At 49.0% G+C, this 26,259-nt stretch overlaps 1 protein-coding gene across 9 annotated transcripts in view; it reads left to right on the plus strand.

The window, feature by feature from the left end:
- The window catches only part of DGKZ (diacylglycerol kinase zeta), an 89,882-nt gene that overhangs the window by 15,091 nt on the left and 48,532 nt on the right, over positions 1-26,259 (plus strand). Inside the window, exon 2 of one of the 9 annotated variants that reach the window (XM_073348180.2) lies at positions 6,749-6,847. The exons of the other annotated variants lie outside the window; for them this stretch is intronic. Coding sequence (XP_073204281.1) covers positions 6,749-6,847 — 99 coding nt within the window. The remainder of the gene's footprint in view (positions 1-6,748; positions 6,848-26,259) is intronic. 9 annotated transcript variants of the gene reach the window in all.

Genomic DNA, 26,259 nt, shown 5'->3' on the forward strand with positions numbered 1-26,259 from the left:
CCTCTGCCATGTACATCGGCCAAACTGGACAGTCTCTACGTAAAAGAATAAATGGACACAAATTGGATGTCAAGATTTAGAACATTCAAAAACCAGTCAGAGAACACTTCAATCTCTCTGGTCACTCAATTACAGACCTAAAAGTGGCAATTCTTCAACAAAAAGACTTCAGAAACAGACTCCAAGGAGAGACTGCTGAATTGGAATTAATTTGCAAACTGGATACAATTAACTTAGTCTTGAATAGAGACTGGGAGTGGATGGGTCATTACACAAAGTAAAACTATTTCCCCATGTTTATTCCCTCCCCCCTTCCTCAGACGTTCTTGTCAACTGCAAAAGGTTCCTCCTCCCCCACCCCCGCTCTCCTGCCTGTACTAGCTCATCTTAAGTGATCACTCTCGTTACAGTCTGTATGGTAACACCCATTGTTTCATGTTCTCTATGTATATAAATCTCCCCACTTTATTTTCCACAGTATGCATCCGATGAAGTAAGCTGTAGCTCACGAAAGCTTATGCTCAAATAAATTGGTTAGTCTCTAAGGTGCCACGAGTCCTCCTTTTCTTTTTGCGGATACGGACTAACAGGGCTGCTGCTCTGAATCCTCTCCTGCTGACACTTCTGTTTTAGTGGGGGAGGTGACAAGCTACAGCTCCTGCTTGTGCTGCCCTGCAGAGGTCAGAGCAGTGGGCTGCCTGTGTCTCCATGCTCACTGCTGTGGAGAAGGTGGCAGGTCTCCTAATCTGATTAGGGGCCAGAATGTGCCTTCCAGGAAACTCTGTAATCCAGTCAAGGGGACGAGATCCAGGGGAGGGCAACTAACCCTTTGTCCTGCGGGAGTGGGCCCTTCATTAGAGTGCAAAGGGGAACATTTCTGCCTGGGCCTGTTTCTCATTCCAGGGGCATTGGAAACTTGTTGGATATTGGTGTTGTGGGCATGGGGTGCGGCTAGAGGCACTTAGATTCATGGAGTCCAAGGCCAGAAGGGACCATTGTGATCAACTGGTCTGACCTCCTGTGTAACACAGGCCATAGAACTTCACTTGTGTTGGTACGGGCCATGTCAGGAGGGTTGTTGGGCATTGGAAATGTGGGTATGGGCCCTATTGGGGCAGAAATGCTGGGCATCAGGGCAGGGATAGGCCCTGGCAGCAGGGACAGGGGTCCCTCCCTGGCAAGGAGGGCAGGAGCTCGGGCAGAGAGAGGGGGAAGAAGTGCTACGAACAGGAATTGATGGAGTGATTAAGGGTCCCTGGATGGTGGGGGTGGAGAGGCGCTGCCCCAGTACAAGCAGTCATTAAAACTCAGGTCATCTTGTGTGTGGTATCTAGAGCAACGAAGGACTAGTACCTTCAACCATGCCCAGACTCTGTCAGTCCTCTCCTGTCTTTGTATGAGGATGCCATTCCCAGTGGAGTGCACTCCTATTTTCAGAAGGAACCCTTGGAGCATCTTTCCTGAGTCCTCTGGGTCCAGCTGTCCGGCTCCAAGAGCCAGCAGGTATCTCCCACTGCTGATCCCAACCTTCATCTCTTTCCAGCCTTCTCTGGCCTTGGCTCTCTGGCTTAGGAAGAACAGCTGGTTAGCCTCTCCCTGGCTTTTTCCCCCTCAGCCCTTTTCAGCCTCCCAGCACTGGCTTTGGGTCTATAAGATCAGCCAGTTAGTCCCTCTGCTTTAATTCCTGATAATTCCTTCCTCTTTGCAGGAAGCACCTGCAAATCTTTCCCTAGAGACCTCCTCCAGTCTCCTCCCCACTGCTCTGATTCACGGGGGTGTCACTTCTGACCTTTTTTAGCCCCCAGGTGCTGCCCCACCCTCTTAATTGGCCAAACTGGGAGCAACCATTTTGGCACAGGAGGGCTGGACATGCTTCCTTTACAGGGGCCAGCGACTCTGTGGTAGGACTGTAACTCTACAGCAAGATGAGTCTATGGTCTACTGAAAGTGTGGGGACAGCGTAAGTGTGGGGACAGCGTAAATTATACTGAGTTCAACATCAAAGCAAGCAACATGGATAGCTGCAGCAATTTCACACTTTCCAGCATGGATCGGAAGTAGCTGTAGAATGCTGAGACTTTCTGTGGAGTTTGGATCTGGCTAAGGAGAAAGTTGGGTGTGTGTGAAGTCTGCTTCCTGTGCTGTCCCCAGTCTGGGGAGAAATAGAGGCCTCTGTCTCCTGGGCTCTGAGTCAGGCATCTTTCTCTAGGCCAAAATTCAGCTAATAAAAAATTAAATTCTGCCTGGTCATGCTGTGTAGGTGGCCACTGCCTCACTCAGGGGAGCTGAAAGCCAGTGTCCAGTGGGAGAAGGGAATGGGAAGCAGAGGCATTTTTTTCCCTCTCCTCCCTGTATTGGGTATATTCAGCGAGACGCTGATATGAAATGCCTGCATTCAGTTTATATGTCATTGGCTTGACAAGCTATACAAACACAACCAGTGTGTAACGGAGGTGGAGCTGTCAGGTCTGTGTCATAATCCGCCTAGGGCAGGGCTTCACCCTATGTTGGGGGTTACTGCCCAGTGGTAGGTAGCTCGGTTCCATCTATACAACTCTCCCTCGTCCATGCCCAGCTCCTCCTCGTTGCTTTTTGATTAAGTCTTTTGTCCCTGATCATCTGGGGACTTTCTGGCTCCTTCATGTGCAGACCCTGGCCAGTCTCTCCCTGTTATGCTTTTTGCAGTTGCTCCTTGCTAGGTTTGGAATGTGCTTTGTGACTCAGTTTCCACCTCTGGTTTATGATCAGAAGTTCTGCATCTGATGAGAGTGTGCAATAAGTTTGCACCTCTCCCCACAATGAGGGATCTGCTGGGATGACAGATCCTTGCAGGCAACTTTAGTTATTTGTCCATCCCTATGATTTGGATGTTGGTCTGGTACACTGAGCATCATTCACCTTTGTGGAAGGTTGTGTGCTCTCCTGTTTGGGAGGTGAGACCTGACTATGGTGCTGTAGTACTGGAGCACGGTTTTGTTTGAATATAGTCAGACACCACGGATTAATCCCCACCAGCTGCTCGTGCAGGCACGTGCGCATGCCTGTGCCTGCTGCACTATGCTTACAAAGGCTACTGAACCGATCTTCCGAGTGCCCTGCAGAACGTTCCCTACTGTCAGTAACCCTCACTGCTGCGGTGTTAAACTACTCTGCTTAAACTATGCATGGAGCAGCAGCTAATGGCAGACTTGAGTCACAATGCGAAGGTGGTCGCAACCCCACGTTTGGGTGTGTTCCAATAAATGCTGCCCTGGTGCCATTCTCTTGGGGCACAGAAATCTGGTCCGGGTTAGTTTTTCCTCGCACTCCAGCCAAGGCTTCACCCCAGGTCCATTCCAAGGGAGCACAGGATGCAAGGTTCATCTCTTCCCAGGACGGCTACTTGGGGGCAGTCCTGGGCTTGGAAACCAAGTCTGTGCTGGAAGTCACATGAGTCCATAGGCTTCTGTCCCAGGAAGCTAACAAAGCACCTCACTGCACAGGGGGTTTCCCCTACTATGGTGCAGCTTGTCTCTACGGGAAGTGCTGGTGCCACAAACAGCCTGTTGTTCACCCGCTGCTTGAACTCTAGTGTGACAGATGGCCCAGGTGCAGCTCCACTGCATGTATCCAGTAGAGTAGATGCTCCAGCTCTTGGAGTCTCCCTTTCCCTTCCCCCTAGGTCATATATCTCTCTTCCCCCTCCCTCTCCTGAAGTCTGGGTCTGGAGCCTGGAGCTGAATTCTCCTCTCCCCCTAGGGGAGGTTGTCTGGCTCCATTGGTGGGGTGAGGAATTTCAAGCCTCAACAGACATCAGCCCTGAAGCGCTCAAGGAGCGGGGGTCCATGCAGATGCTGATTGGGACCCAACTTCCCCATGTAGCCCTCAGGGGAAGGGGAATGTGCTGGGCCACGTGCTGGCTGCTCTGTGTGAAAGTTCTCTCAATCGGATTATTTGTATCTTATCGTATAGTCAGTGCCTTCAGTTGCCCTGATTCTGCTGTAAGCCTCTTACTGCAAAACCCGGGGTCACCATTAAACAGCACATCACACCCAGGAGCATTGCTGCAGGCACTTGGCAGCCAGCTGACTGTGTTAAAATATGGGAGGTTCTCCATGGATTTTGCCCCTCTCAAGGGCTAGCAGATGGCAGGATTAAGGGGCTGCTCCACTAGTATGGGGTCCCTCAGTGACTTTCTCTGAGTGTTGAAGTGGGATCTGTCTTACTGGGGCTTGCAGGGGGGTTAACACAGTAGGAGCTGGCTAAGAGGGATGCTAATCAGGGAGGAGATGAGATCCAGCATCCTGCCTTTCCTCTGTGGAGCAGTAGATCCACCCAGTGTAGGGGACAGCAGGGCCTAGGCCAGGGGCTTGGACACACTTGTTGAGCTGGTTTCTTGCTGTTGCGCACTTGTGCTAGATGCTGGCGGACATAGGCCTGCAGGTGTCATTGCTCTTCCAGACCCAGCTAATTCCACTTTAAATCCATCTGCCTTTCTACCTATCTAGGTATAGTACTTCTTGTAACTGGAGTAATCCCTCTTCCCCAGCAAACACACCCACCTTGCCTTGCTGTCCCATGTTTTCCAGGTGCATGTGACAAGGGCTCCTTTCTTGCGATCTTCCCCATGAGCGTCCCTCTCTCCCTTCAATAGGGGGCATGGTTATCAGGGGCACACTGCCATCAGATAGGTGATCATGTGGTTATCAGATCAGTGGGAGAGGCACACAGAGGCTCCCTGGCTCTAGGAGCTGGTGGTGTCCTATGGTGAGGGCTGGTGGGCTGCCCAAGAGAGAGAGAGGCTGGGATGTATCACTGGGCTGGCCTGTGTGGTACATGGGGAGGAGCAGCAGGGCAATTCAAGTTTCACATTTTAAGGTTGGCAGCATTGCGGTCCTGTGGCCCTCTCAGGCTTTGCTGGGGCTGCCTTATACACCTTATTTCAAGGATATGTCATTCAGCTGGAGCTTGTAATCGGTACTGTTGGCCCAGGTAGGGGCTTTTTATAGACAGTGTTGTTCATCGGCGACTTGGGTGCTGTGTGTGCATCTCATCACTGCCCTGCACGCCCCCTCTGGGAAGTAAAGGGTGACAGCGGGATGTCACACCTCCTGTCTGAGGCTTCCAGCAAGGACCCAATTGTACATGTCTGACATCAGGCCGTCACCTGCCTGAAAACTTTGACTGTAATTTGAATACTGTGGAGAGCAGGCAGCAGGCTAAATGGGCCCTTTTCCATCTGCAGTTTCTGTGGTGACTAACTCACTTCACACACAGGCCACTCATTTGGTTTGGATTTGAACTGCTGACCGAAAGCCCAGTAAGCCATTCCCACTGCCCCTTGGCTTGGTCGGAAGTGCGACTGCTTTTCCGTAAGGCTGGTGTCCGTGGTTGAGCCATGGTGGAATTCAGGGTGCAAATATCTTGGCTTGTTTTCCCAGCTGCCCTGACTAAACAAGGCTTCGTGCTGGTTCACGCAAAGTTTGTCAGGTGCCTCTGTCATTTATTTGAAATTCAAATAAATAGCTGTGACTGGCAGCCAAGGTGCTGGATTGAGGGCTGCCAAGGGACAGGAGCCACTGTGGTGCCGTGGGCAGGAGGGTGGGGGAGGTGAGCACAGTTCCTGCTGTTAGATCAATCACCTGACTCTCCTCCCTCAGCCTTGCTAAAAAGTATCTGGGTCACACACAGGCAGCTGTTTAAAGCACATTGACACAGGCCTGTGCACTCTTGCTGCTTGTAGTGCAGTGCTGCCACCTGGTGGTGAAAGTCATTTGCTGCATCTATTCTGTTGTCTGAGTTGAGCCTACAGATCCTGTAAAAAGAAAAGGAGTACTTGTGGCACCTTAGAGACACGTACTCCTTTTCTTTTTGCGACTACAGACTAACACAGCTGCTACTCTGTCATACAGATCCTGTGAATCGGTGGAAGAGGATATAAAAGAGATACGGTCTAATTCTTCCCCCCCTCCCTCCCCCAGCCCCCCGCAGTTCCTGAGATCCCCACAGTGTTTCTAGGGGTGCAGGAATTAGAGATGTGACCTGAAGGGCATCCAGTCCTCCTGGCCAGAGGCTGAGGGATCCCATGCAGAGGGTCAGTAGTGCAAATTTTCAGACTTTGCCCCATGTGTTTTGGGCTTGGTGGCTGATTGGCTATGGGCACAAAGCGGCTCTGCTGCCCACTTATCAGGATAGTCCCAGCTGATGGCAGTAGTGGCCTGAGTGCTGTGTTTGGTCTTTGCTGGCTGTAAAATGGAAACGGAGGTCTTTCCCGTCCCACCATGGTGTGGCCTTTTTATTGTATTTAAAGTGAATTTAGTAATGTGGTGTTACACTCAAGGTACCAATTGGGGATTGGTCCTGCTTTGAGCAGGGGGTTGGGCTAGATGACCTCCTGAGGCCCCTTCCAACCCTGATATTCTATGATTCTATACAGGTATGGGCTCCAGTGACATGCTGCTGGAGTGACTCATAGATTCCAAGGTCAGAAGGGACCATTGTGGTCATCTAATCTGACCTGTGTAACATAAGCCACAGAACTTCGTCCCCCCCCCCCCCCAAAAAAAAAAAAAAAAAGAATAACTTCCCAGGAATGGTGGTGCATACACTGGGGGAAGTGCAACCAAGGTGGGGGCTTCAGAGTGCTGGGTGTTGAGGATGGGGGTGACAGGGCAAGGTTGCTTCGTGGTGGGAGGGGAGGCTGTGCGTGTCATGGTACTGGCAGGTGGGGGTATGTGGAGCTTGCTGACCACTCTCTTTGTGTCCCTAGACTCCACCTGCCCCACAAAGGCGTCCTCCCTTCCCTCCAGGGCAGCCAGCCCAGCCGTTGGGGATCCAGGAGGATAAAGCACAGGCCAGCAGTGTATAAGTATGTGGCATTTTTATTAGCTTCCCCAAGCTGTGTAGTTTCAGCAGCTGCAGCAACATCACTGTTCAAGAGCTCTCCTCCCTCCCACTCGCATCTCACCTTATGTTACCCTCTTGTGTCTGCATGAAACCAGGCTGCTGAGGGCCAGGCTGCCTGCCCATCTTGTGTGTCACTAACCTTGTCCCAGAGGGCAGCGCTCTGAGCTGGACTTTAATCTGCTAACGTGGCAGCCTTGCCCTGGTTGTTCTGCTACCGAGAAGCTTGTGACCTTCCGATGTCACCGTCCATGAGCATTTCTGCTGGCTGCAGAGGTGGGGGACAGTGGAGCAGCTGGTGGCTCCCCTTATGACACTGTAGTGCCAAGAACCTTGACAACTGGAGCTCTATAAAGACCTAAGACTGGTAGATGATCTAAATCAGTCGTTCTCAACCCCGGGTACTCAGAGATCTTCCAGGGGATAGGTATATCAACTCATCTAGATATTTGCCTAATTTTACAGCAGGCTACATAAAAAGCACTAGCAAAGTCAGTACAAACTAAAATGTCATACACACAATGACTTGTTTATACTGCTCTATATACTATACACTGAAATGTAAGTGCAATATTTATATTCCAATTGATTTTTTTTAATAATTATATGGTAAAAATGAGACAGTAAGCAATATTTCAGTAGTAGTGGGCTGTGACACTTTTGTATTTTTGTGTCTGATTTTGAAAGCAAGTCATTTTTAAGTGAGGTGAAAGTTGGAGGTATGCAAGACCAGTCAAACTCCTGAAAGGGGTACAGTAGTCTGGAAAGGTTGAGAGCTACTGATCTAAACAAGGCTGTCCAAGGGGTTGAGGGAAGGCATTCGAGTCGGACCAGGGCATGAAGCCAAGCTTCAGGAGAGTCTGAGCATGCCAGGTATGGTGGGGTATGGATGGGAACCCCTTTGGTCAGGTCATGTCTGGTGATAGACAAGTTGTGCCCCAGGAGTGAGACCTCAGACCATCTCACTTCATTGAAGTGGGGCAGGACCTAGAGAGGTGAGTCCTGAGGGCAGATTCCATTGGGTGAGCTGAGGTGGTGTTCCCAGGTCTTGGTCCCAAATTCTCTTTAATTGTTCTTTGTAGTATGGTAGCACTCAGAGGCTCCCATTGTGCCCACTGAGCTGCGTGCTACAGAGACACACGGGAGCATGTGGTGCCTGCTCTGAAGATCTTTGTTTCCTTGTTTCCGTTTAATGAGCTTGTGCCATCCCCTCTGTGTTATACCAATAAAATAAAAACCAGCAGGCTCTTATTAAAGGGGAAAAGGCAAAATGCCACATTTATTATGAATACAGAAAGAATCATAGTAAGCAGTTAGTTATCGCTATAACATTCCATTCAATCTCATATTTATTCACACATTCATTCATGCACGCGCGCGCGCGCGCACACACACACAGGTTCTGCAAGGTTGTTATCATAGTTACCAGCCTTAGAGTTGCTCGTGCCAAGCCACTGGCCAGGTGGCCTGGACATGAGGAGGGAGCAGGGCCTTGTCAGATACTCATCTGATGCTCCTGGAAGTTGATTTGCAGAATCAGACCCCAAAGTTCTCACTTTCTAGAGTCCATTTTTATAGGAATTTCTTCCTATACCATTCTATGGGAATTGCTTCATCATGCTGCTGCTGAATCAATCAGCAGATGGCACATTCCTGATGGCTCCGTGCTGCTAGATGTTATCTTGTTGTTTGGTTCTCCCATCCTTGAGGCTGTTGGGTGGATTCCAGTCTGCCCTCCGGGGGGTCCTCTGGTTATTTCCACTTGACGCCTTCTTCAGCCAATGGACATTGGATTCTTACCCCCTGATCTACACTAGGACTTTAGGTCAAATTTAGCAGCGTTAAATCGATGTAAACCTGCACCCGTCCACACAATGAAGCCCTTTGATTCGACTTAAAGGGCTCTTAAAATCGATTTCCTTACTCCACCCCTGACAAGTGGATTAGTGCTTAAATCGGCCTTGCCGGGTCGAATTTGGGGTACTGTGGACACAATTCGACAGTATTGGCCTCTGGGAGCTATCCCAGAGTGTTCCATTGTGACCGCTCTGGACAGCACTCTCAACTCCGATGCACTGGCCAGGTAGACAGGAAAAGAACCGTGAACTTTTGAATCTCATTTCCGGAGACTGCGGGAACTGTGGGATAGCTATCCACAGTGCAACACTCCGGAAGTCGACGCTTGCCTCGGTACTGTGGAAGCACTCCGCCGAGTTAATGCACTTAATGCACTTAGAGCATTTTCTGTGGGGACACACACACTCAAATATATAAAAACGATTTCTAAAAAACCGACTTCTATAAATTCGACCTAATTTTGTAGTGTAGACATACCCTTAGGCTGGCACCTCCCTGATCATTCAGTTATTATCCACACCAAGCATCCATCCTCTGTCTCTATTTTAATCACAATTGTTAACAAAGCGAGATGAATACAGCAAAAGGGTGGGGAGTCTCTGGGTGCTGTTTCTGTTGTTACAGAGTATTGTTTTGAGTCTCTCTGTGTGAGAGTAGTTGTTGTTACAAAGAATTGCTTTGAGAACAGACTCTGTCTTAGAATGTAATAACACAATTAGCAGCTTGCAAGTTTCACACAGAGAGGGAGAGAAACAGTACCAAAAACCAAGAGACCTCTTAATTAGTAATACCCTGGAATTTAAACTAGGGGGAATCAAACTCATTTGTGATTTTAATACAGAACTTCTTTAATATGATCCAACATCTGCACAATGACCCCCGTGTTTCCATGTTTCCCTCAGTGCCTTGTGTGGTGGGTGGCAGGTTCGTGGTGAGCAGTGCCTTCCGGGCCAAGTCCCTTTGTGATCCCCAGTCCAGTGTCCCTCCTTTGTTAGATACCAAAGGCTTAACCAGGTAGAGATGTAAGCAGTTCGCTGCTCAGTCTGGGGCTTCTTGGAAGTCTTTTGGGTGGAGGCAGTGTGGCTGAGACGCTGCATCTTTGTGTAGCACCATGGGAGACAAAGGGAGCGAGCCCCAAATCTGTGTGAGGCAGAATGAAGAGGTTTGGCAGGAAGTGAAGTGCTTCAGGTTTCAGAGTAGCAGCCGTGTTAGTCTGTATCCGCAAAAAGAAAAGGAGTACTTGTGGCACCTTAGAGACTAACGCATTTATTTGAGCATAAGCTTTCGTGAGCTACAGCCCACTTCTTCGGATGCATACAGTGGAAAATGCAGTGGGGAGATTTTATATACACAGAGAACATGAAACAATGGGTGTTACCATACAGACTATAACGAGAATGATCAGGGAAGGTGAGCTATTACCAGCAGAGGGGGGAGAGAGAAAGAAAACACCTTTTGTAGTGATAATCAAGGTGGGCCATTTCCAGCAGTTGACAAGAACGTGTGAGGAACAGTAGGGGGAGAAAAATAAACAAGGGGGAAAAGTTTTACTTTGTGTAATGACACATCCACTCCCAGTCTTTATTCAAGCCTAATGTAACGATGTCCAGTTTGCAAATTAATTCCAATTCAGCAGTCTCTTGTTGGAGTCTGTTTTTGAAGTTTTTCTGTTGAAGAATTGCCACTTTTAGGTCTGTAATCGAGTGACCAGAGAGATTGAAGTGTTCTCTGACTGGTTTTTGAATGTTCTAATTCTTGACGTCCGATTTGTGTCCATTTATTCTTTTACATAGAGACTGTCCAGTTTGGCCAATGTATGCGGCAGAGGGGCATTGCTGGCACATGATGACATATATCATATTGGTAGATGTGCAGGTGAACGAGCCTCTGATAGTGTGGCTGATGTGATTAGGCCCTAGGATGATGTCCCCTAAATAGATATGTGGACACAGTTGGCAGCGGGCTTTGTTGCAAGGATAGGTTCCTGGGTTAGTGTTTTTTGGTGTGTGGTTGCTGGTGAGTATTAGCTTCAGGTTGGGGGGCTGTCTGTAAGCAAGGACTGGCCTGTCTCCCAAGATCTGTGAGAGCGATGGGTCGTCCTTCAGGATAGGTTGTAGATCCTTGATGATGCGTTGGAGAGGTTTTAGTTGGGGGCTGAAGGTGACAGCTAGTGGCGTTCCGTTATTTTCTTTGTTAGGCCTGTCCTGTACTAGGTGTCTTCTGGGTACTCTCCTGGCTCTGTCAATCTGTTTCTTCTCTTCAGCAGGTGGGTATTGTAGTTGTAAGAACACTTGATAGAGACCTTGTAGGTGTTTGTCGAGAGGTTGGTGCAAATGTGGTTGTATTGTAGAGCTTGGCTGTAGACAATGGATCGTGCGGTGTGGTCTTGTCTGGATGAAAGCTGGAGGCATGTAGGTAAGTATAGCGGTCAGTAGGTTTCCGGTATAGGGTGGTGTTTGTGACCATCGCTTATTAGCACTGTAGTGTCCAGGAAGTGGATCTCTTTTGTGGACTGGTCCAGGCTGAGGTTGATGATGGGATGGAAATTGTTGAAATCATGGTGGAATTCGTCAAGGGCTTCTTTTCCATGGGTCCAGATGATGAAGATGTCATCAGTGTAGCGCAAGTAGAGTTAGGGGCATTAGGGGACGAGAGCCGAGGAAGCATTGTTCTAAGTCAGCTATAAAAACGTTGGCATACTGTGGGGCCATGCGGGTACCCATAGCAGTGCCGCTGATTTGAAGGTATACATTGTCTCCAAATGTGAAATAATTACGGATGAGGACAAAGTCACAAAGTTCAGCCACAAGGTTTGCCGTGACATTGTCAGAGATACTGTTCCTGATGGCTTGTAGTCCATCTTTGTGTGGAATGTTGGTGTAGAGGGCTTCTACATCCATAGTGGCGAGGATGGTGTTTTCAGGAGGATCACCGATGGATTGTAGTTTCCTCAGGAGGTCCGTGGTGTCTCGAAGATAGCTAGGAGTGCTGGTAGCATAGGGCCTGAGGTGGGAGTCTACATAGCCAGACAATCCTGCTGTCAGGGTGCCAATGCCTGAGATGATGGGCCATCCAGGATTCCCAGGTTTATGGATCTTGCGTAGCAGATAGAATACCCCTGCTCGGGGTTCTAGGGTTGTGTCTGTGCGGATTTGTTCTTGTGCTTTTTAAGGGAGTTTCTTTAGCAGATGGTGTAGTTTCTTTTGGTAACCCTCAGTGGGATCAGAGGGTAATGGCTTGTAGAATGAAGATCTCTATCAAGTGTTCTTACAACTACAGTACCCACCTGCTGAAGTGAAGAAACAGATTTACAGAGCCAGAAGTTACCTACTACAGGACAGGCCCAACAAAGAAAATAACAGAACGCCACTAGCTGTCACCTTCAGCCCCCAACTAAAACCTCTCCAACGCATCATCAAGGATCTTCAACCTATCCTGAAGGACAACCCATCACTTTCACTGATCTTGGGAGACAGGCCAGTCCTTGCTTACAGACAGCCCCCCAACCTGAAGCTAATACCAGCAACCACACACTTGTCAACTGCAAAAGGTTCTCCCTCCCCGGCTCTCCTGCTGGTACTAGCTCATCTTAAGTGATCACTCTCGTTACAGTCTGTATGGTAACACCCATTGTTTCATGTTCTCTGTGTATATAAAATCTCCCCATTGCATTTTCCACTGAACGCAACTGATGAAGTGAGCTGTAGCTCACGAAAGCTTTTGCTCAAATAAATTTGTTAATCTCTGAGGTGCCACAAGTCCTCCTTTGCTTCAGGTTAAACGCCAGGGGGCATGGGCGTTATTCTGTGCTGTACACTTAGAGGAGTTTGAGATGGAGGAAAGCTCTCCAGGGCTCAGTGCAGAGTTACTGCAACCGCAGTTTTCTGGTGCTTTGTCCAGCTATGCTATACCATCCCCATTGATGGGACTGCCACCAGGAGATAATTCCCCAGCCTCGTCCATCTTGCTGCTGGGGCATTTTTCCAGAGCTCAGCTTGTTGTCCTGTTAGCAGGCTTGGCAAATTTGATTTTGATTTTGTTTAATCATTTGATGGATGACACTGATGTTTATTTTTAAGCCTTTTCCCCCAATTTTTATTTATTTAAATTTTTGCAGTTGTAGGAAATTATGAAGGGTCAGACAATGGGTGGGGGGTGTCAGCCAGCAATTATGTAATGATGGTAGATGCTGAGATTCAGAAAGTTAAAGCTGTATTACCATTCAAACACAAACTGTCCATAGTGTGTGTCCAGATTTTCACCTTAAATCAAACTCTAAGTTCTTACGCAGCATTTTTCTTACTTTGCCTCTCTGCATTTTGATTATTATCAATGGAAATGTTTGTTTGTATACAGTGACATAAACATTTACCAACAAAAATCTTAAGCCTTCCAAACCAACCCATTGTCACTTCATCGCATGCTCCAAGTTCTGCCCCAAGTTTCTTCTAACTAAGTCATCTCCCTCCTTTGAAATTTACCCCACCTAACATTTGGAGACTGTTCTGACACACATACGCCTTAGCCCAGTCAGAGAGGCAGATTATTTAGCTTTTAAAAATCACTCCTCTGAGAGGAAGCTCAGCAGAATCTGCACACATGGGTTATTTAGTTCTGGTATGGAGTGGAATGAGTGAGATCAATAGCATTTATCCATTAACTCTGGCCTCGGTTCCCCTGTCACTCAGGCCTGCCCCCTCAGGGGCAAATATATAGCCAAAGGAAGCCGTTAGCCAGCTAACTGGCTTCTGTGCTGACAGCAGTTCTTGGGTCCCATTAGTGTGTATGTTAACCCTTTAGTGCCCATTCCTGAAACATCCACACAGCCGTTGTGAGACACTGACCTGGTGTTTGGATTGCTCTCCTATACTGGGGCTCCCAGAGTGCTTTCTCCAGCAGTGCTGGAAGCAAGTGAGCAAAGGCAGCAGTCTGGGGTTGAGGGTACTAGCAGTCATCTTATTGTGGGGCGAAGGCAGTGTCAACAAGCAATATGCAGAAACCTGGCCAGTTCCCAAGTGTCTTTTTGCATGATGCAGCATGGCAGGGGATGGGGCCAGACAAGGAAGCCCTGGACTGCTAGCTCGTATCAGAGTGCCCAGCTATATAAAGGACAGAAGAGAATATTATGGCATTCTACAAGTGAATGTTACCTCCTGGCCTGGAATTCTGGAGTTTTGGTCTCCTTGTCTCCAAAAGGACAGCACAGAAAAAGAAACAGGCCAGACAGACCATCCATGAAAAAGATTAGTGGCCTGGAGAGACTTTCACATGAAGAGAGACTGAGAATGATAAGTTTAGAGAGAGGGAAAATAAGAGGGGACATGAGAGAGGTACACAGAAAAATGAATGGTCTGGAGAAGGGAAATTGCTCTTACTTACCCTTTCTCATAATACAAAATCCAGTGGACATTTTGTGAAAGGCAATAAATTTTAAACTGCTAAAAGGAATTCCTATTTACATAATGCATGATTAACCTGTGGAACTCACTGCCACAAAGTTATAAGTGACACCAAAGGTTAAAAATAGGATTAGACGCTTATGTGAATAGTAAGATCCACAGTTATATTAGCTAGGATGGACATGGGCCAGAGCGTGCCATGCTTGGGCTTGTGGTTAAAGCACTTGCCTGGGCCCCGGAAGTCTGGTTTTCATTTCCTGGCTCTGCCATGGACTTCCTGTATGACTCTGGGCAAATCACTTTGGGCCTGATTTTTCAGAAGTGCCACTGATTTCTAGCCCTCCAAGTCCTCTCTCTCCTCTTCATTACAGACTCTGCTACATGACTGGGCACCTGCAGGAACTGCTGCTTGCTCTGTGGTTACAGGTGCATTTCCCAGAATGGAGCCCAAGCTCAGTTGCTTGGAAAACTCGACTCAGGGCTGTGTGGTGGTGGCTCAGGGGGAACAGCCCTTTGGAGGATCATTGCTGAGAGCTGTGGTTTCTGCTTGAATGCATCAGACTGAAACTGGTGACAGCAGTAGAAGGCGACAGAGGCCTTTAGTTTCCCCGTCCAAACTGCACATGGGGGTTAGTCTCTCACGTATGTGGGCTTCAGAAAGAGATTTGTATTGTTGATTCAGTGCAAGAGTTCTCTCTCTCCTTTTGAACCGCACTGGAGGGGACACCAGCCTATTTGGGAAGAGAGGAGAGTTCAGCCTCTATAGCCCACTCAATTCCCAGGCTCTGTGCTGTGATTGTCATCCACGCACTGGGAACTGGATGAGACCCTCAATTTATTCCACACTGGCCTCTAAACAGTCTTCTGACAGACAGGACTTTGGAGGACTAGATGGGTCCATGGAGGGGCCTTTGGCCGCTTTGCCTTTTCCTAGTACCTTGGAAATGGAGCATTGCTTGTTAACTCAGGATTATGAAGGGCTTTCTAGGAGGTGACCAGAATCCACATGGAGCTGAGCACCTGCTCTTGTGGGGGTGGTATTTTCACTTGCATGTCCACCTCCTGCAGGGCCAAAACAGGAAGTCTGCTTGTGACATAGTTGAGAAACAGGAATTGATGGAGCCTCTGTTCTCTCCTAGGGCTGTCCGAACCGCTGGGCTCGGAGATGCAAAGTGTGTCAGTAGGACACAAGTGCCTCTGGGTGATCTCTGCAGGGTGAATGTTACTGCCTACGATGGGGACCTAGAAAGATCTGTGCTGCCGCTCCCAACCACCCTGATCTGGCATCTCACTGACACTTGAAAGTAATGGAGGCCAATTGCATATCACTTTTTATGTCTTAAAAAAAAATAAATTGGAAAAATAATCCCCCGGTCCCACTATGTGAATCTGGATGATGATGATGGGCTCAGGAACCACTTTCTAGGCAGCCCAGTTACAATCTCTGCCCTCCACCTTTCAGCATCACACCCATGCTTGTTACAGCTAGCACCCCAACCACTCTGGGAGCATGGGGGGACACCTGGATGCCCAAGAAATCCCCACTCCCTCCAAGTCCTGAGATCAGGCACCCCTTGGCAGGCCCTTTAGGCTCCTTTGGAACATCATGCAGAGCTAATGGCTGTTGTTCATAGCTAGAAGGGACAAGTACTTGGGAAATGGCCCAGAGCCTGGAATGGAGTGGGGGCTGTGAGCTGGCAGGAAAAGGGGTACTTAGGGGCTGGAGAGGCACAGTGTCTGCTCTCTGCTAGGCCCTTCCCTGCAGGAGCTCTCTGCAGATGCCTTTTGGTATCAGAAGGGGAGATATAAGTGATTGTGTTTATGCAGGGAGTAGGAGGAGGACAGATTCCTCCCCTGTGTGCGAACTGGGCTTTACTGAAGAGGGAGCTGAGCATGGGCTTCAGCAAGTTAATGTTTACTGCTGCCTCCCCTTGAGCGTCTGCAGGACTCTGGTTTCCTTCCCAGCCAGCAAAACAAAAACAGGGCCGAAACCAACTGCATTTGCTGCAAAAACAGCAGCTCTGTACTGCAAGGTTCAAGAATTGCTAATGTCTCGTCCTACTGGCATCTCCTACTGCTGCTTTGCTAAGACTGTGTGTTCCCTCTGCAGCGACAAAGATCTTGTCAGGATATATAGCTGCATGTAATGGTAGCTGCTGCTCAGCCTTTGGGCCCTGGCTCTCCTCTGGTTAATGGTTTCCTGTGCGCTGCTTTCTAGATACCCATCAGCAGCAACCCTGTGTTTGACTGTGCTGCTCTGGCAGAAAGAACCTTGACATTTGGTTATTATGAATTTACTATAGTCTCTTGCCAGCCCCCAAAGTGTGCTGGGTGCTGTTCAAACAAATGCAAAGAGCGCTCCCAGTCTAATTTTAGAGGTGACGTGGTGAGGTGAGGGGAACAAACCGTCAAAGGAGACAAGGGGAGAAAAGACGAGGTCCAGCAGTAAGGTCATGCAGTGACTCAGTACAACTGTGTGCATTTCTAGAGGCTCTAATTACCAGTGGTTTTGTCTTAAATAACAATAACCATTGACTCATTTCTTATGAGTATCGTGGGAAGAGTGAGTCTTCAGTGCCGCTCTGCTCTGCAAAATGACTGCAGCAATGGCCCCTTCAGATCCCGCGGATCTGTTCCTCGTGTGTCAGTCACAGCCCTGCCATCTGGGCAGATAAGAATTGGGAGGGGGCCCTGTCGGAAGAGGGCAGCCTGAAAAAACTTGGGAGGGGATGTGTTCAAAATGTCAGCAGCAGATAACACCCTCCAGCCCCTGCATTCTCTACAGTCTCATCCCCAGACTACTTTCTGGGTGTCATGGATGGACATATTCAACACTTGGGCAAAGCACAATAACACTTCTACAGGTCACAAGAGAGAATCCTGAGGGACTGACAGGCCCAAGTGAACTCTGCTGTAGGGCTGTAATCCTCTAGGTCAATGGTTCCTATCTGGACCTGATCAAGGGGACTGGCAGGCTAAGGGGTCCTGGTGAATAGGATACATGCAGCCTTTCACCTCTAGGTCACTGGTTCCAGTCTAGCATATGTCAGTAGTGACCAAAGGCTCTTCCCATCTGATACTTGTTCTTTAGCTGCTGTGTGAAATGATTTGATGGTCCTCAATACAGTTTCTGGTGGGCTGGTATCCACAGCACATGTACCACCCCTAGCTTGGATGCTAGTCTCCCTCCTTGTTGGTAGACCCAGCAGAGAGGCCAAGAACTGAATGAGCTATGGAGACCTCTTGCCCCAAAGGGGGGGGTCTCAGGTGGGGAAGAGGGATTTTGTACTTGACCTGTGGAAAAACAGAGACCTCAGTCTCCAGGGCTGTCAATTCGGCACCTTTCAGGAGTACTAAATTTACTTTTTTTTCTTTTTTCTTTTTTTTTAATTGCTAAGTGAGCAGGAAACCCCCACCACCCCAGCCACCTCTCTGTCTTACTGCCTGGGCTCAAGAAGAAACTTGTTACATGTACAAATGCAGTTGCAGAAGTGGGTTGTTTGTGAAAGGAACGTACAGGGTGTGTGCCCCTCACTGTGTCACTGCAAGGAGGCCAGGCAGGGACTGTCCAACAGGGAGTTAGTTCCCTGCTCTCGGCCAGCCTCCAGCCCAGGGTGGTGCCTGGAGCAGGCAGGGGGTTGGATTGGGGTTACTCCATAAAATCACATCTGAATGCAACAGCAATGTCATTGCACACAGAGAAGGCAATACGTCACTGTGTGCCGGGGTTGCATCCCTCCCGAAGAATGGAGTGTCCCTGTAAGTGGGAGCCACTGTCACTAAATCTATTTATCTAGAGAAGCTGTTAACAAAGGGAAGGAAATGAGTTGGAAGGGTGACGTTTGCTGGAGTGACTGGCTCCGGGCATGTCCTTGCCCTGGCTGAATGGCAGGGACACATGGGAGGGAGAGCCGAGGGGTGACTGGGGAAATGAGGACAGTTATTTGAGTTGGTATTGGGCTGCCTGCAACCTTTTGCTGTGTCCGTGAGTGTTTGGGGGAGAGGTTTGGAATACACGGCAGCCTGCCATTGTGTCGTGAATAGACACTAATGACAGTGGTCATGAATGGGGTGGGGGTACCTTGAACATAGGATGAAGTTCTGTCCCAGGCAGATTGTCCCCATCTCGGACACAGAGCAGCTGAGAGCTCGTTCTCTTACACTTGAGTTTGTCAGACCAATAAAGTCTCATTGCACTCAGGTGTGTGCGCTGGGGTGTCTGAGAGTTGAGAGGCAGCGAGAGTCTCTTCCCCCCGCACTCCTCCCCCTGGGAGAGCCTGCCTTCAGGGCTGCTCGAAGAGGAAGTACAGTCAGTTATTTTAACAAGCGCTGTCACTGTTTTCAGCGTGGGGAGGAGGCGGAGGGATAAACAGAGCCCTCGCTCTCCAAACTAGGACTTAATCTGTGCAGGGCTGGGTCTGCTCCTCCTCTGCCACTACCGCGGGCTCTTCACCTACAGGAACTCGGCTCCGCTGCATCGGATCAGGTCACAAGGGCTTTTCCCACCTTTTCCCCTTTCTCCTTTCCCTTAGTTTTGTGTCTTCCGTTTATGTGGTGTTGGGGGAGGAAGTGAGGGCTTTGGAGAAGGGGGTAAATCTCTGGCTCAGTGAGTATAGTCTGAGCGGGTACTTCACCCCACCATACTTGTTAAAAGGCAGGGAGGACAGGCCCTGGGCAGGAGGAGATAACCAGATCCCAGGGTGAACTCTGAGCCCTTCAGCCTACTCCTTGCTGAACTGTTTCACTGGGGAATGGAACAGAGCTGCCCTGTTGTGCTGCCAGTTTCCTGCATGTTGACACAAAGGGTCTTGGAGCAGAGGCCCCCAGTGCATGCAACTTTAGTCACAGTGCCACCCTGCTGCACACAAGTGTGAATTGACCTTGGAGAGGAAGGGAGGGGTCTCCTGGGGGATACGAGTCTCTAGCTGCACGACCTGCCTGTTGGTTTGTTGTTGCCTGTGTGCCATCAATGCACCCAGCACGCTAACGGGGCTCAGGAAATAACAAAGTCATTCTGTGCAGCCAGGGACTCTTGTTTGCAGGAAAAGCCCCTGGCGCAGATCTGCCCTGAAGAGCTGATAATCTCACCGGGAATTCATCCTCTACTAGTTTGTGAGGATGGGACAATGACTCCTGGGCTCTCAGAAGCTCCCTTCTCTCTGGCATTAGTGAGCAGTTCCCTTGTACTGGGGTTCTGCTGGGAGCTGTCCCCACGCCATGTCACAGGGAGGCCCATGGCTTTTGTGTGGGTCTCTGTGTTTTCAGCTGCCCATGAGCCTGTAGCTGAGTGACTAGGACTCTGCTGCCTTCCCTGCATGCTTTCAGCTAGTCTTTCCAGCTTCCCCATTGGGAAGCACTTACCCTTGTTTACACACGACCTTGTCCAGCTGTAACGTTATGGGCAAAGCTATACTCTTCTGAGTCCTTTAGCCTGGTGTCATTGTATCCATGCTAGGCAGCTGTCATAGCGTACAAACAGCCCTTCAGATGGACCCCTGCCAGGAATTTCTCCACCTTGCTCCTGTGTGGCTGGGGGAAAACACTGGAACCCAGGCAGGGAGCTGCAAATCAGACAGCTGGGCTGTTGGACAAACTTTTTGTAAACAGTGTGTCCCTTGGTTTGAGTCTGCTGAAACCCCAGTGTGTGAGCCCCAGAACTGTATATACTGTAAGATAGGATGGCCCTGAGGGATGATACTGGAGTCTGCTGCAGAGCATCAGCTCAGGACCAGTTTAGCTTCCTTATGCTGTGCATCTCGGGCCTCGCAGTGCACCCAAGGTGCCGGGGGAGCCAGTCTAACTCCCACCATGCTTTACTTTGCTCTTATGCATGGAATTCTGCAGAGGGCACTTGGATAGATAAGAAACACTAATGTCCTTCCTTTCCTGAGTCTCGAGTAACCCCTAAGACAGTGGTTTTCAACCTTTTTTTCATTTGCGGACCCCTAAAAAATTTCAGATGCAAGTGCAGACCTCTTTGGAAATCTTAGACATAGTCTGTGGACCCCCAGGATTCATGGACCACAGGTTGAAAACCACTGCCCTAAGATGATTAAAACAGAAACCAAATGGTCTTCTCTTCTCCCCCCTCCCCCATCCCTACCCCTCCACACTCCTGGTGCCTGCTCAGTTTTTGTACTTCATTCTGCTTGGACAATGGAACTGGATCAGTCATTTTTGCTTTATGGATCTCCCACGCTAGCTCAAGGCTGCAGTGTTGGTGTTGCAAACACAATAGGGGATTGCTTAAATCCATACAAAACACTTTTATCTTTGGCCTTTGTTTAAAAAAAAAAATCTAATATTGCACAGGAATATTTTCTTTGGTCTTAAGATTGGCAAACCCTTAATTTTACAAAACTTAAATGTAGGGCCTTAGTCAGTTTGATGGGATCCCTTTAAGCAGGCTGAGAGCTGACTTTGGGCTGTAGGCAGAGCGGTGAAAAGAGTGTCGCTGATGAGGAGAGGAGTGCACTGAGAGGCTGAGGCAGCCTGTGCTGTCTGTGCTCTGTCTCCTGGGGTTGGTGTATAGCTGTGGGAATTGTGAAATGCTCTGCTCTTTGGTGCCAGCCTGAGGCTTGCATTGCTTGTGGGCCACCTAGGAAGAGGGGAGCTAGGATGTTCTTATTTGGTAACTCTTTATAGGAGCATGTGCTGAAGTTGGTCAGGATGGCTGGGTATGTTTTGGGAGTGCAATGGGGAAGACTACCTGTGAAGTCTCAGAGGCACTACCATGCAGAATGGCAGGGGCAAGAAGTGGTCAGTAAAATTCCCAGCTTGTTTCTGACTCTCCCTCTCCCACTGTCCTACAGACAGAACCATGAAAGAGTTCAGTTCCTGTGCAGGGTAGTGGGGAGAGTTGTCACCCTTTGCTTCGTCCAGACATTTTGCTTGTAATGGTGGATGGCGAGAAATCACACGTTCAGGAGTAACCCATCCCCATTGCACTTGCTCCCTCTAAAGAACCGCAAAGCCCCTGTATTCTCCTCCTTAAAACTAACTTCTGCTTTGATGTCTACAAAACACTCGGTGATGGCTAGGCAGTCAGTGTGCTATGACGGCTGTTTATTACTCCAACTGTCGCCATCTTGCTGTCACCTGCAGCTCCCTGCCTCAGTTTAGTGTCTCCACTTTTTTTTTTTTTTGGCTTATACTCACCAGAAAAATGTGTGACTTTGTTCACTGGTTTAAAAAAAAAATTGTGTTTTTTAGATGGAGTTAGGCCTCTCAGTGTAAAATCGCAATGCAGACAAGTCACAGGTGGTTTTATTTTGATGTAGATAGCGGAGGTAAACCCAATACCACCCTACACACACCTGAAGTTTACTTCATTCGCTGTATCCAGGTGAAAGCTACTCATGCCTTGCTTCCACTGGGATTTGATATCAAAAAAGCTGTCTTGATGTAAAAATGCACCTCTTTACCAGTAAAGACATGGCCAGAGTGCTTTGGGGGAGTGTAGGGTTGTGGGGGTTGGTAGCAGGGGTTGGGGGAGTTAGGGAGCAGGTCTTACCAGCACTCCTGTGAGTCGGATCCTTATTGCATGAGAGCAGGAGGGAGCCTGTCAGAGAGCCTGCAGGTCTGGGCAGTGCCGGGGTGGGTGTCTGAAGAGGGCAGGCAATGGTTGTTTGGGGGTGAGTGGTGTTTGCTCAGCTTCTCTCCAGGCCTTGTCTTGACTGGGAAAAGGGTGTTTGTTAGCTGGTCATGTTAACCCTAGGGCGGCTGCCCTTGGTTACAACAGGACCAGCCAACTAATGTGTTTTTCAGCTATTTCAATCAAGGGGTATTTATGGTATAAGTCATGGACTGGTCACAGGCCATGATTTTTTGTTCTTGCTTGTGACCTGTCCATGACTGTTACTAAAAATACCCATGATTAAATTGTAGCCTTAATTACAACATGAGGCTTGAAGGTGTGAGGGTGCTTGGCAGGCCAAAGCTGAGGGATCTGGGGTTTTATTGAGAGAGGCTCTTTGTGAGAAGACCTTGAGGAGGGATTATTCAATGTGATGACTTCAGGCAGTGAGGCAAGGGGAGACAGGCAGCCTTAATATATTTAAGGAAGAATGGAATGACCAGGAATTTATCAAATGGAAGTGGGCTGAGTCAGTTCCATGTTTGCTGGGAAAGGAGGTAGCCACCTGACTTGCCCTTAGGTGGGTTTGGAGGGAAATTTTGTAATGACCATGCCTTTCTCTCCCAATTGCATTTGATGGTGGAAGGGTTATTGGCTGCTTGCTCCTTTTTTCCTGGGAGTCTGCATGCTGCCCTCTGGCACAAAAAATATAAAGGTGCATGATGAACTGGGATAGTAGAGGTGTCAGCAAAGTTGTCTTTTTTTTCTGGTTCTTTACCCCTGTGTAAGCTACTCTGGGCTTCCGAGTCAGAAGTAATTCTGTAGTATAGCCCTTTCACTGAACTGGGCTGCTGTTGACTGGGATGTCCTCTGGCTGTGCCATGAAATTCCTGCCCTATGGAGTAAAGCGTGTGAGTTAGCAGCCTCTGCACTGATGCTGCATGCCACTGCTCTTCCGTCTGTTCCATTCTTGGTGGGAGCTAGGCACTAAAGTGAGAGTGACAAGATTGCCTGTTTCAGGAGCATCTCATTATCTCTGTGCTGTTTCCTTCCTAGGTGGAGCAGGCTGGAGAAAGCAAACTAGAAGGGGAGGGAGATGTAACCAGGTCACTAGGGTGGGTCTGGGGACCTGAAGAAAGAGAGAGAGATGGAAAAGAGTAAGGAAAAAGAGGAGGAGTGACAGACAGGGTTGGGGAGGAAGAGCCAGACAGAAAGGCAGTCCCTGGCTATTGAGTGCAATATAATGACAGTGAATAAGGGGAAATGAACCCACCCCACTGAGCTCACAACCCTGGAGCACGTGCATTTTTTTTCAGATATAGCTTGAGTATCTTGTGCCTAGTGTTACGCATTTAGGGAATGACCAGTGTCTGCAGCTATGGACTGTTGGCTACACATGGTTAGCAAGAGAGGATGGTTCCTGTGTCCAGTGAAATGTTGTCTAGAGCAGTGCTACTTAAAGTGGTGGTCTGCGGACTGGTGCCAGTCCGCGAGCCATTGGCTGCCGGTCTGCGCGCACATTGGAAAAAAGAAAATTCTGGTCTAGAGCAGTGGATCTCAACCAGGGGTATGTGTACCCCTGGGGGTAAGCAGAGGTCTTCCAAGGGGTGCATCAACTCTAGATATTTGCCTAGTTTTACAACTGGCAACAAGCACTAGCGAAGTCAGTGCAAACTAAAATGTCATACAGACAATGACTTGTTTATTCTGCTTTAGATACTATACGCTGAAGGGTAAGTACAATATTTATATTCCAATTGATTTAATTTACAATTATATAGTGAAAATGAGACTGCAATTTTTCAGTACTAGTGGCTGTGAGACTTTTGTATTTTATGTCTGATTTTTGTAAAGCAAGTTTGTTTTTAAGTGAGGTGAAACTTGGGGATATGCAAGACAAATCAGACTCCTGCAAGGGGCACAATAGTCTGGAAAGGTTGAGAGCCACTGGTCTAGAGTAGCTGGGAGGAGCCCCTGATGAAGGTGGCTGACATGTCATGTTAGTGTGTGATGGAGTTGGTCTCTCAGTGGTTACTGCTGGGTGTCTCTGAGGTGCCACCCGCAGAGAGGCCTTCGCTGGGCACTGTGAGCTGCACATGCAGAGATCTCAGGGCCGTGGGGAAGTCATTTGCTGCTTACTGCACTGTGAATAGCCAGTCTGTTCCTAGGCACGTCACCGGCATGCTGGGGGCCCCATCCCTTCATGTGGTTTCAGAGTTCCCTGAGTCAAACTGACTGGAACCGAGGATTGTCTAGAGGATTGTCTTAGATTTCACAAGAAATAGGGAGATCATACTGCTCAGAGAGCCCGGGCCACAGCCAGACTGAGGGATAGCAAAGGGCTTTTGTATATCATGTGTTCATGGCACTCTGTCACTAGCCACTAAGCCTGAAGGTGAGCAGCTGCACCCGTTCCTCACACATACATTGGCACTTGTTGCAGTTCATCAACTGAATGAAGCTTAAAATAGAAAACAAACACAACCAGGAGCCCAACCCCCTCAGCAGCTGCTCCCTGTACAATAATTCAGCATCTCAGTTGTAGAGGTGGGGAGCCCAGAAGGGGCTGAGACCTCTGTGCTGTCAGCTCCAATGTATTCCAGAGCCCTCCGTGTCCTAGCAGCCCTTCCGCTGGGGTCAAATGGCAGATAAGGAGGGGCAGTTGTCTCACTAAGGGCCTGATCCTGCAAAGTGCTGAGGGCTCATATCAAGGTGTTGAACAGTAGGAGCTTCAAGGGGAGCCGTGCACCTCCCAATATCAGGCCTGTTGTCTTGCTCTCATGAGCAGGGGCTGTGTGTGTTGTGTTGTTCATGCACAGTCTGATAGCGAATGGGAGTGATAGCAGGGGCTGGGTGACAGCAGATGGGAGAGCTGGTGTATATGAGGCAAGCTCTCTGCTAAATTTTGGTCCCTGCTGTGAAAACTGTCGAAGAATCCTGTAGCTCAGAGATTTTCATCTGCTGTCATAAAACCATTGTGGAGTGTTGCTCTGTGTGATTAAACTGCTGCTACATCCTTCCCCAGAGGTGTGTGCATTTCGGTGCTGTGTGAGATGTCTGTACCCTAAGTATAAAGTTAATAGAGTGCTTGCGTTCCCTGGGGTGGCAAGAGCAGTGTATAGAAATGTCAGTTGATGCTCAATTATTTTCAGACTCTGCTACCCTAGGGCCCTTATTCTGGCTGAAGTTCCCCCACAGGCAGCTTCTGACTCTGTTTAACTGGATGCTGTGTGTGCGGCAGATTATTTTTACCAGAGATTTTCCCTAGCAATAAACCACAGAAAGCTTGGTGTCTCCCTGAAACCACAGAAAGCACACCCTCCCACCTGTAAGACCACAGGGTCACAAGCACACCAGCTTTCCTGCACCACATCAGACGGTTGTCTCATCTAATCTGGTGTCCAGTCTCTGGTAATGGCCAGTGCCTAGTACTTGAAAGGAAAAGAAATCTTCCCCCAGTGCGCCTGGCCAATTGTGCAGCACTGCGTGTGGGCTGGGGAAGTCATGGAGGAGGGAGCTGCAATGGCCCAGGCCGGGAAGGGAGATGGGTAGGGATCTCAGCAAATGGGAAATGAGGCAGCATCATACATGGGAAAATTAAATCCTGCAGTGCTTAGAGAGTGGAGGAGTAGGAGATTTCTATGGAAACCAAAGCTGAAGGAAAGCTATGGTATGTGAACTGAGCAGGAGTCCTAATGCGCTCCCTGGACGAGCTCCCAGGCCTGTGCCCCTGGTCCCCTCAGCATCCTGATTGCAAGGACACAGCAGATCCCAGAAGGTCTCTGTTATGCAGTGAGGGCTATTAATAGCGCTCATACTTTCTGTGTTTTCCTGAGCTGAGGAGGCTGGCAGATCTTGACAGAGGAAAAACCCCATCTAGCAAACCAGAAAGGGCCTTTTACACACCCTGCCAGCCTTGGCATCCTGTTACCCTTCTAGCAGACTGCTGATTTACTATTGCTGTAGCTATTCAAAACATTCATGCCATGCTCTTGGCTTTGTGCAGTCAGGGATGGGGAAGTTCTTGTGGCCTCCTGTCTGCCCCTCCCCTCTGTTTGAAACAAATTCTTGCCAAATCACTAACAATGCAGGGAGGAGGCTACAGGAACCCACCCACTGCCCAAGGGCAAGAGCATATTCTGAATGCTGCTGGTCTAAGCCTCTGGAGCGCTGCCCTCCCAGCAGACTTGGTGGTGGAAGATGGTGTGCCAGGACTGGCAGGGTATGTAGGGTAGAATGCCACTTTGGGATCTCATTCGGTTCTGGGCAGCTCAGTACCAGGAACAGATGGAGAAAGTGGAGGAGCTCAAACAAGCAGTGCTAGAGGGACATCTAAAGGGTGAGCAAAGTAGCAGTCTGCAATCAGAGAAAGGTGTAAAGGGATCATTCCGTGTGATGTGCAGGGATGTAACTAGGGATAATTGGGGAGACCAGGAAACTGAGGCTAAATCTCAGGAAGCACTTCTGGAAAGAGAGATGTGCAAAGCCCTGGAAAATGTGCAGGAGGGGCCAATCATGCCTGGGCTCCAGGAGATGGAGTGACTG

The sequence above is a fragment of the Lepidochelys kempii genome, chromosome 6 (assembly GCF_965140285.1).
Source record: "Lepidochelys kempii isolate rLepKem1 chromosome 6, rLepKem1.hap1, whole genome shotgun sequence".
In the NCBI taxonomy this organism is placed as follows: Eukaryota; Metazoa; Chordata; order Testudines; family Cheloniidae; genus Lepidochelys; species Lepidochelys kempii.